The sequence below is a fragment of the Eucalyptus grandis genome, chromosome 8, assembly GCF_016545825.1.
Source record: "Eucalyptus grandis isolate ANBG69807.140 chromosome 8, ASM1654582v1, whole genome shotgun sequence".
Classification (NCBI taxonomy): Eukaryota; Viridiplantae; Streptophyta; class Magnoliopsida; order Myrtales; family Myrtaceae; genus Eucalyptus; species Eucalyptus grandis.
Window position 1 is genome coordinate 14,715,057 of NC_052619.1, and position 11,238 is coordinate 14,726,294.

General features: G+C 41.0%; 1 protein-coding gene and 1 pseudogene across 1 annotated transcript; one reads left to right on the forward strand and one right to left on the reverse strand.

The window, feature by feature from the left end:
• Window positions 1-792: 792 nt before the first annotated feature.
• LOC120286665 (ethylene-responsive transcription factor ERF071) lies at window positions 793-2,159 on the reverse strand. Its single transcript, XM_039299038.1, has 2 exons — window positions 1,814-2,159; window positions 793-1,726 (listed from the first exon to the last, which is right to left on the reverse strand). Exons 1-2 carry the CDS (start codon window positions 1,962-1,964, stop codon window positions 945-947), a joined length of 933 nt encoding a protein of 310 aa, XP_039154972.1. The 5' UTR covers window positions 1,965-2,159; the 3' UTR covers window positions 793-944.
• Window positions 2,160-10,870: 8,711 nt separating this feature from the next.
• LOC104452883 overlaps window positions 10,871-11,238 on the forward strand; it is a 3,585-nt pseudogene continuing 3,217 nt past the window's right edge.

Here is an 11,238-nt window from a genome sequence, read left to right on the forward strand (position 1 = left end):
AAAAAAAAAAGAATAGAGTTAATAATCGTAACTTTCTCCTCAATCTTTTTCTCATGTCCATGCGAGATCATGAAAATCATCCATTTTGAAATACTTATATTTCTATAACTATATTGGTTTAAATATTATTATGAACATCCTTACATTTTTTGTCCTAACTTCATATAATAAATTCCCTCGACCATAAACGGAAATATAATAATATATATAATCTAATATAATGCATTCCACGCAAGCGGCACGTGAGTGAAAGTGTACGACACAAGAGAAATCCTCATGCCCAATCTCGTCACCGACAGCGTACGAACATGCAGTACAAACCCCAAAAGAGGGGCCGTTGAAATCCAGCACGCGCCCCGTGCGAGCCGGAACCTCCCGAGCGAAACCAGCGTGCGCCGCCCACCGGAACACAAATAAACCGCGGCCCGCCGCGTCAAGTCGCTAACCAGTAACCGCCTCCGCCTCCGCCTCGACCGCCCCGAAAACCAGCGGCCGCATCCCGTTTCTCCATCGGCGTGGAATTCGATGTCACCTAACCTTTTTCGGGTTCGGACCCCAAAATTTGTCGCCCCGATTTGACCCTTTTGCCCCTCTCCCCATATTCTCTGGCTTTTTCCGCGTTTTCTTTTTTTTTTTAACTGCTCATCTCTGCTGGATCGCTGAAATGGTTATAGCATGGCTCGTGTCATGACCACGAAATCACTTCGAGAAAATTAAGATTAGCTTTGCACGACAGCTGCTGAACGAGAGTAATCACAATTTTATTACAAGGTAAGAGGTTGTACTTTGTTCACAAAAGAAAAAGGAGTTCCGATCAGCAACCACGACCATCAAATCCCCCTACCCGATCGACACAGGTTCTAAAATATAAATAAAGGAAATGCGAAAATAAAAGGGCAAAATAGGAATAAAAATTCTAAGAGGCGCCCCCAAAAACGACGCGATCAGAGAGCGGCCGGAGCCACGGCGGTTACGCCGGAGGCGTTGTCGTTGTCGTCGTCGAAGGCCCAGAGCTCGCCCACGACGCTATCCTGAGCGGGATTCGGCGGCGCGGCGGCGGACTGGCCGTCCAGGTAGGGAATCTGGTAGAACTTCATGTAGTTCTCGAACGCCAGGAGCTCCTCCGACAGCTTCTGCACCTCGCTCTCCTCGTCCTCCTCTTTCTTCTTCCCCACCTCCCCCTCCGCCTTCACCTTCGCTTCGGCGGCGCCGTAGTTGGCGCCCAGCAGCGCGGCCGTCGACGAGGCGTGCGTGTCCTCCGAGCCCGACCCGGAGATCTCTTCGCTGGACATGGCCACGGGCTCGGCGTGGATCGGGGCGTAGCCGTTCGCGGGGAAATGCCCCGTCTGGTTCAGGTCGTAAGCGAAGGCCAAGTCCAGAGTTTTGGCGGGTGCCCCGTTGTTGTTCCAGTTGGGTTGATACAGAGGAGGGTAGTCGGGGACCTGGGGGTGGTGGTGGTGCTGGGTCTGGTGAGCCCGCGGGATGGTGGAGAAGGCGTCGTCCTCGTTGGGGAAATTCACCTTGGCCTTCTTGCCGCGGATCTTACGGGCCTCCCGGTCGTAAGCCCGCGCGGCCTCCTCGGCCGTGTTGAACGTCCTGAGCCAGACCCGGACGCCCTTCCTCGGGTCGCGGATCTCCGCCGCCCACTTGCCCCACGGGCGCTGCCGGATCCCACGGTACAGGTTCTTCCGCGGCTTCTTCGGGGCCTTCTCTTCCTGCGCGCCACCTGTTCGACGAAATTCCCCAGTCAAAAACCCCACTCAGAATTTCCGCCAAGAACCGACCCCAAGAAAACGAAGGAACAGAGCAGTACCTGAGGCGGGGCAGGGGTGTTGTTTCGGGGGGAGCGGGTCGTCGAGGCCGTTCGAGGGCTTGAGGAACAGGGAGTCGGGCCAGAGGTCGGAGGAGGTGACGCGGCGTCGGTTCCGGGGGATGAATTCAGCGATGATAGCACCGCCACACATTGTCGGAGCCTCAACTTTCGCGGGAGAATGCAAAGCTGCAAATACAGACGAACGCAGAACAGAGTTGTCGGAGAATGTTTGCTTGTGGTTTAGGGAAAGGGGAGAAATGGAAGGAGAGGAAGAAGAAGAAGATGGCGATGTAGAGAGAGGGTTTTGACGGGAGGGTTTAAGGAATGCGGTGGGGAATGAAGCGGGCGGTATGGGGGTTTTTTGTAGGAGGGGAAAGGGAATGGAATTGGAACTTTCCTTGCGGTTCCATTATTTTTTTTTTGCCCATTTTGACATTGGAATAGTACGGTTACGACTCGATAGAAATTTGGATTTGTACTGTCGCTTTATATTTCGTGGCTGGCAAGTCACGCCAACTTTCTTTCCCCATCGAGCATTACATCTTTTTCTTTTTTAAAAAGAAAAAAAAAAAATTGCAGCTTTCGACATAATAATAAATGAGTCGCTCATGTGACCAATATATTTTTAAACGGGTTAATACCTTAAAAACCTTAAACCCAGTATACATGCGACAAATTTACCCAAAACTATTTTTTTAACCACCAAAAAGTATACTTTTGATAAATTTACCCAAAATCGGTATTACACTGTGACAAATTTACCCTCTCGTTAGTTTTCGTTAAATTTTATCACAAATTATTAAGTTAAATAACACACGACAATTGACCAGATACCAATTTGCGATTTTAAAATCCATTTGTCATAGTTTACAATTTTTGTGATTTTTTTTGTAGTATTAATTCAATTTAATGAGTGTATATTTGTCATAAATTTACTGGGGTTTGGGATTTTTTGCCATCAAATAAATTAGTTTTGGATAAATTTGTCATAAATGTACCAATATAGGGTTTTTTATGGTCAACTGTAAATTTGTCGTAGATGTCTGGAGTTTTGGATTTTTCATTATTAAAAAAATGGTTTGAGGTAAATTTGTCACCTGGTGTATCAATTTGAGGTTTTTCAAAGTATTTACCCTTTTAAAAATAATCAATTATATCGCTCGGTCTCATTTATGAATAAAAAAATATTATTTTTATTTCGTTGATTCATATTTGTTATTGATATAATATATCATTCTTAGAAAAATATTATTCAAATCATTCATTTTTTCGAACAAACACATCATTAATCTCCTATTAAATTACAAATTTAAGTCATGTGGGGAGTCAATTTTTTACACGCTTTATTTACCATTTCATGTGAAAAGATCTTCTGACTTCAATGGAAGTAAAGTGGTTGAACTTTACTTACAACATTTTGTACTTTGTGTGTGATACTCTCACAATAATAAGGTATATATTTAGATTGTGGTATTGGGAACGCGTCACAATAGTGGAATCGCGAATGCCTCTAAGTCTATGTGGAGGAGTGTATCCTTAATTGCCCATGGAGATAAACTAGTCGACATGCACGGAAGCTGGTCCTGATAACCAAGGATTAAAACAAAAACAACACTAGCTCCATAAAAAATTAAACCATGAGAACATTCATTTTTCACGTTCACCGTTTTAGTTGCACCTAGTAACCACCCCCCCTTTTTGGTCCGAAAGTAGTTCACTTGCCGATCTCACGCAAAATGTACTCGAAGATGAAATCCATGGTGAAATGGCGTTCCTTGTAATGAAGAATAACATGCTTAGCAACTCAGTTTTTAACCCTAATGTTTCAATTTGGGCACGTTCCTTGCCCATGCCATGAGGACTAACAGAGGCCGACTACTTTGCCCTTACTAACGGATTGAAAATTGAGCTTGTGATGTATCCATGCAAGCTCGGATTTTGCATGGCACGAAGCCAGCGATGGAATTTCAGGTCTAATGAGACAATAATAATAATAATAATAATAATAATAATAATAATAATAATAATAATAATAATAATAATAATAATAATAATAATATGTATGATGCCCAAGAATTTTTTTTTTTTTTTTGGCAAAATAAGAATAAGCAAGGTGAAAACACAGTAACCGAAGGACTTAATAGTAGTAGTAGTAACAAATAGTAGTAATAATAATAATAATAATAGAAAAAGATTTAAGTTTCAATGAAATTCTCGTGGGACCGTGTCGAATGACTAATGAGGATGCCAACCTAGAACTAGTTAGGAATATCCTGGTCTTTTACTAAATCATGATGTCATGCGTGACATAAGTGACTTCCAAATTCAGACACGATAAATTAACTTTTGACTTCTAAAATGAACTAAAATAACGATTCAGGTAAAAATATGAATATTACAAGAATAGCTTTTAGTAAATCACGATGTCATGCGTGACATAAGTGACTTCCAAATCCAGACACGATAAATTAACTTTTGACTTCTAAAATGGACTAAAATAACGATTCTCAGGTAAAAATATGAATATTACAGGACAGCTTTTAAGTAATCATCAATCACATTATGAATCTCAAAACTTCGACATTTGAAAATTTGCATTTATGACTAACTTGTTTCTTCACACGTTAATGTGGCATAACGCATTGAAGATACACATATCTCATAAATTAGCATAAATTCCCGACTAGTTTTCGAATATCTCACAAAAATTATTATTTAAAAATTATAACTAAAATGTCCGGGGTTGTCAAATTATATCGTCTGTCAGTCGTGCGCATGTAACCAAAGTCCGCATGTAACGAAAGTCTCACATTTAGACACACTTTCACGGAGAGAGAGAGAAAGAATATGGTCAATTAAGATTCTAGTGTAGAATGATTAATCACGAGGGATGTGAAGAAATTAGCTCTAATGTCACATTCTAAAGTTCAACCTACGGTGGGCTTTCAACGAGCTTGTACCAAGACTTGTTAAATGTCACAATCGGATAGTTTTACTTATGAATTTGGTCATTTCATTCGTTCGTTTCCTTTAATTAATCAAACACTTCGCTCTCTTTCCGTTGAAAAATATTTTTGCCACTATTAATAAATTAGTTCCATCGATAGTAAAACCCAATCATCAATTTCGCACTCCTTCCTCGGAACGGAATCATCCGTCAGACATCAAGCTCCAAGGATTGCGATGTTTGGTTAATCAAGGAGTGATAGTTTCTATTGTGAAGTCAATAATTTGAGGGGACAGATTTTCACACTAGCCATTCCTGTATCTAGGCCATGTGAGCATTTCTGTCCTTTTGTTCGATGGAAAGTCTAAAATTCCAGAACCCAGTTGGCTAAAAACGAGCTTCACGAACTAGGCCAAATAAAATCGAAAAAAAAATAAAAATTAGGGGCCATTACTATTGCATTCGTCCTTAAAAGTCTATCCGGTTGAGGAATGCGTTTTCGATTTCTCTTCTTTCCTTCGCTAGGCTACACCTAAGACTTGAAGTAATTACTGGAAAAGCGGAACCTAATCGTTATTCGTTTATCCAAATGGGGGGCAAAATGGTAATTTCGAGGCGCCGCCAAATTGACCAATGACCTGTCGCGCTCAAAGTCAAACGTGGAAAGGCGGCGCACATTCGACCACGCTTGCGGAGCTGTCAGTAGTGGTGGAGGTAGACGCCAAAAGCCGGGCCTTGCGGTAGCGGTGGGGGCACCATTGAAATTTCGATAATGCGACTTGACCAATGGAGATCTCCTTAGGGCCGCGACAGGCGTAAATTGAAACGGTCAAATGTCGGATGGATCGCGCGGCCATTCGCATTCCGGTAATTGACCCTGAAATTCTCTGCTTGCTGCGGTCTCTCTCTCTCTCCAGCCCTCTTCTGCTCGCTCGAGTGCGAATTTCGCGTGTGGCTGGCTCCGCGTCTTGCGTGAGAGGAAAGACGTGCTCGCCACATGCGCACAAGCTCTCAGTCAAAAGTATAACATCATTAAAAGTATAGATAATGACCTAAATGATTCGCGAATTTCGATTCAATGCGCCATATGATTTTTGAATTTTTAATTTATTTAACATTATCTTTAAATTTTTTTTGTAAATGTTTAAATTAGTAGCTAAGTTAAAGTTCGAAAATACTATGAACATTTTTCATATAGTTTATATATTACTCTAAACATGTACCACGGTATTGCATATTGAATCAAAATTTAGGAATTATATTGAATAAATTAAAAATTTATGGATCATATTATATATTGAATCAAAGTTTGAAAATCATTTGAGTCATTTTCCCTCTAATATATGATTCTTGGCTTAGATATATTTACTTTCATTTTGTATAATGCACGTGGGCTCTATTTTTTCTCGTCGTCTTTCTTTTTATTAATTCGGCGCAAGCCTGTCACGCATAAAGAATAGAAGAATTCAAAACAAGGGAAGGTCAATTTTGCTTTTCGATGGTAGGATCTCTAAAACCGTTAAAATCGAACTGAGTTTTCGAGAGCACATCGGATATTAAACTGGTGGCCATGTCCATACCAGTATCTGTCCCATGCCAACTTGGCCTTTCTTTTTATGGGTCTAGCCATTCCAACTTGGTTAGCTTTACCAAACAGGGCATTAAAAAATTAGGGCAAGAACGATCTAAAAGGGGTTGTTGATTTGACCACGGTCTTCATGTCCTCATCGTCCGATCTCACTTTGGTTATGCCTCCAATTTAGAGCGATGTCACACTGATGACGTCTCTCTCACCGAACCCCTAAAACATTGCACGTGCTGATCTCGTGCTTTCTTTTTTTTTCATTGGTTTTCGTCTACGAGGATAGTTTTTGCTCCACTTGGCGTCTCGCGTGATTTGCCCCACTTGTTATTGCTTTCAATTGACGTGATTGTAACAATCAACCAAAATGATGTCGTTTTGATCAATATGCATGCTCCGCCCTACACATTAATAATTTCAATATATACTTATGGATCGACAGACGTAACATGGACCCATACATGAGAACCAAGTTCACGCAAACGGTCTTTATTCACTCTTGATTTTAGAGTTTTAAGTGCACACTCCTTCGTTAACCATCAAATTGAGAGCAAATTAGTCCATTTGTGGAAATTCCTTTGACACGGCAGTGTATGCTATAATACTCAAAAAAAGAGAGAGAAAAAAGGAAATGATAAGTAAATCTATCAATAGATTGGAGGCTAAAAGATGTATAGTATCTATTAGAAAAAATTATTCAAAAAGTCCTTCATTTATTGAATTTTTGCTCATTCAATTATAAATTTTTCAATTTTGCCAAGTTTTAAACTTTTTGTGTTTTGTCAATGTAGTCTATCGGGTCAATTTTAATCAGAAATTGCCATAGCCAAAAAACCTGAGCCACCTCAAGTAGGCTCCTAGACTTTAACCAAAAAACTGTGCTATTAATAGCTCTATATTATTTATATGTATCTATGTTTTGGCACAATTCGTTTGTCAGGTACGTGGATCAATCGGTTGCCAGTGCAGGGGCTGCTGTGGAGGAAGTCATTCGTCGCGGAGTGAGCTCCTCTTCTCTTTTCAATCCACACAATTCTTATAAATGAGATAATTTTGACAGGTTTCATTATATCATTTGCTGATTAAGGTTGCTAATCCAAACAAAATTGCTATTGGAGGACACTGGTATGGAGCATTTATGACTGCGGACCACCTTGCACACGCCCCTCACTTATTCTGTTGCGGAGCCAGCTTGATCTGAAGCTTACAACAAGACACTCACACCTTTTGGCTCTAAGATAGGACAATGGTTGGATTCTTAAAGAGTATTTCTAGTTTGACTTGACCTTGTGTCTTCTGAAGTTGCTTCTTCTTACTTATGTATGAGTGCTGACAATGGGCACTGTGCCTATGCCTCTTTGTTTGTATAGAATGAGGACAGAACTTTATGGGAGGCTACTAATACATATGTGGAGATGGGTCCCTTCATGTAATAATTCAGGAACACTAGTTATACAAGTATATATATATATGTGTGTGTGTGTGTGTGTGTGTGTGTGTGTGTGTGTGTGTGTTTTTTAGTCTAATTTTAGTCCGTATGCATGGAGTTCTATGGTGGATTGGGAACTAATGAGTAATCCATGCAAAACGGTTTCCTTCCAATAGTGTAGGATCCATTTCACTACACTTCGGTGGTCTTTATTTAGTTCTTTCAAGAACTATGACTTTGTTTATCGGATAAGAGATATCTAGCCGAGCTAGCATGGCATGCTAAAGAGCTCTTACGACATCTTCAAATGGCTTACCTTGATTGATTAAACTAGTATTAGTAGCCATGGGCGTGTGAATTGGTTTAGTATTGTCCTTTTGGTTCGGTGGAGGAGATACAGAACATATTTCTCTTGTGGCACCAGGAGTCTTGATAGATGTTTGAACACCTCAATTCCTAGGAAGATAATTAAGTTCACCCAATTCTCTTATAAAGAACTCCTTGTTTAAGCAATTAATGGTGCCTGGAATAAATGCCGGATTAGTCCTTATAGTAATAATGTCGTCAACATAGATGAACTTGTAAATGAAGAAATCAGGCCAATGTAGTATAAAGAGGAGGGAAGGATTGGTTTTTGATTCGATAAATCCTAGTGATTTGAAGAAGATGCTCAACTGTTGAAACCAAGCCTGCGATGCTTGTTTCAATTCGTAGGAAGTTTTTTATAGCTTGCATATATGGTTTGAGCTTTCTTTATTAATGAAGCCCCAAGGTTGGGCCATGAAGACTTTTTTAGTCAAGTTACCATTTGAAAATGTGTTGCTAACATCCCATTGCTGGAGTTTCCAATTCTTTATTAGAACCAATGAAATAACTACATGGACATTGTTTGCTTTAATAATGGGACTAAACATGTCCGTATAGTCGATGCCCTTACCGATTGTAGCCCCAGCTACCAAGCATGATTTATCCGATCTATCGAACCATCTCAATGTGTCTTGACTTGATAAACCCATTTGAAGCCCCACGGCATTTGCTTTAGGATTCAATGGAACCAAAACCTATGTTTCATTACGCAACAAAAAGCATTAAATTCTTGAAGCATTGCGTTTCTCCATTTTTCATGTTTATTAACTTGATGAAGCACTGTGGCTTTCTTTAGAGCTTATAGGGCCTATTTGTTCAACTTTGGGAAATGCAAAGCCATTTCTCCAAGTATCTTTAAGAATGGGCATTTGGTGAATGCTGAAGTTTTTAGGTACTCTTATTTTGGTATTTGCATTTTGCAAAGTAGCTTTGGGGTGAAAAGAAAAAGGAAAAAAAGAAAAGGAAAACGAGGAGGAGATGTAGAAGCGAGAGGGGAACGGTTGGGAGGTAGCCTAGGAGTAGGTGGGGAGGCGGCTGGTGGCTATGGTGGGGGAGGCAACTAGTGGTAGTGGTGGGTGGGAGGCGGCGGGTCACGTGGGTTGCACGACCTAGGCGACGTCGCCTGAGGCCGCGACTCACGCGATTGTAGTGTGTGGGCAGCCCCCGGATGCGGTGGGTGGTGGGCCGAAACTGCTCGGCTGTCGCGTGGGTCGCGCCGTGACCCACGCGACGACGGTGCATGGTGACGGCGATGCGTGGGCGACTAGATATGGCTGGCTGAGCTCCGCCGACTAAGCTTCACTCTTGAAGCTTTAAGACCAGCGAGGAAGACGATGCACAGTGGTTTTTTAGGGTAAAATATGAAAACGTAATTATCAGTGAGGGCAATATTGGAAGAAAAAATTCATTAAACCCCCTCTTCAGCATTCCACAAAGCATTCCCAATGCTAACATTTGACTAAGGACACCTCAAAATACTAAACCAAACACTTAGAAATTTTCCCAAGGGGCTTTCGAGACTGAAAGCCCATTGGGAATGTTGAACCAAACGGGGCCATAGTAGTCAAGTTCACGTTTAGTGATGGATATTTAGTATTGGGGTTTGGGTTTTGATATAGTCACATTGAATGGATTCTTGATTTTTGATAAATCGGTTGTGAAGGTATCACAATAACCTACTATGGGAAGGCGTCTAAAAAAGTGTGTTTTGGCAACTTGTTAAATAGTAACAAATTCTACTCTTTTGTTCTCGAGAATAGATTTGAAACAAAAATCCGTTTGGTAAATTTTTTATTCTCGAAAACCAATTTGTTCCGAGGAATAGATTTGAAATAGAATCAATGAGTAAGAAAATGTTGCTTCTTTGTTTCAAGGAACAATTTCAAAATCAAGTGCTTCAAATTTATTCTCTCTTTTTCTTCTTCTTTTTGTTCTTCCTTCTCTCTTCTTCTTCCACGGCTGCCGCCGTTGGCCACCTTATCGTTGCTATCATCCACCGCCACCGATCATTGACAACCGATTGGGTGAGGTCTAGCGAGCATGTCAAAGATCTCGCCCGCCCTTTGGCAAGCCTTACTCAAAGCCTCCCAGACCATCGATGAGCCTCGCCTAGCTGAGCAAGTCTCGACCTCACTAGATCTAGCTAGGCCAAGCTCACCCAAACGCTAGCGGGGCTCAACCTCATCGAGCCATCGGGAGGTCGACCTCGGCAACGGTGGGTGAGCTCGGCCTCACCGGATCCGGGCGAACCGGCCTTACCAGATTTGGGTGAGACTTCTCACAACTAAGGCTCGGCCAACAAGGCAAGGCCTTACCAAGGGCTGCCAACAACGCTTCGACGAGATCGCTTGCCCTCGTCTTGCTAGTCGCCAGTCATCCCGAGGTCGAGCAATCAACTAAAGCTTGAAAAAGAAAAGAAAAGAAGATAAAAAGTAATGAAATTATTAAAAAATTAAAAGAAAATGGGTTTGGATTAGAAATTTTGAAAATGGTACCAAAAGTAATTCTATTATGGAAATCGATATTTTGGGTAGTTACCAAATAGTTTCAAATGCTTAGAAATTGTTCCCAAAACAGAATAAAAAAGAATAATTTCTAATATAAAATTATTCATAGAAATATAATGGTTATCAAACGCATCCTTAAAAAGCTTCATTAGAACATTTACCAATGTTAAATGATAAATCAATGTGTTAGATGACAAAAAAATGTTAGTATTTGATTATGTCGGTGATGGTTTTTCAAAAGGTGAGTGAGGAGGTGCCAAGGTGTAGAAAGATACGATACTACTATTAACACTATGGTTTGCATGGAGGACATAACTATAATATCCTGAAATTTCACTGTTTTCAATTAGATAAATTGGGCATTTTCTCGACGCGCCTATAGTGCTATTCTTTGAGTTGATCGCTGTGAGATAACCAAATTATCTAGGGAAGTCATTAAGGGATTTTAACGTAATATACTTGAGAATCTTCGACTAGGAATCGTTACTCCGATTGTACTCATCTGCAGAGATCATTATGGCACAGTAAAGATCGATTATAGATCGAGAGATAGGTCGTTTATTTGAGATGTATGGCTAAACGTGGGTAATCCAC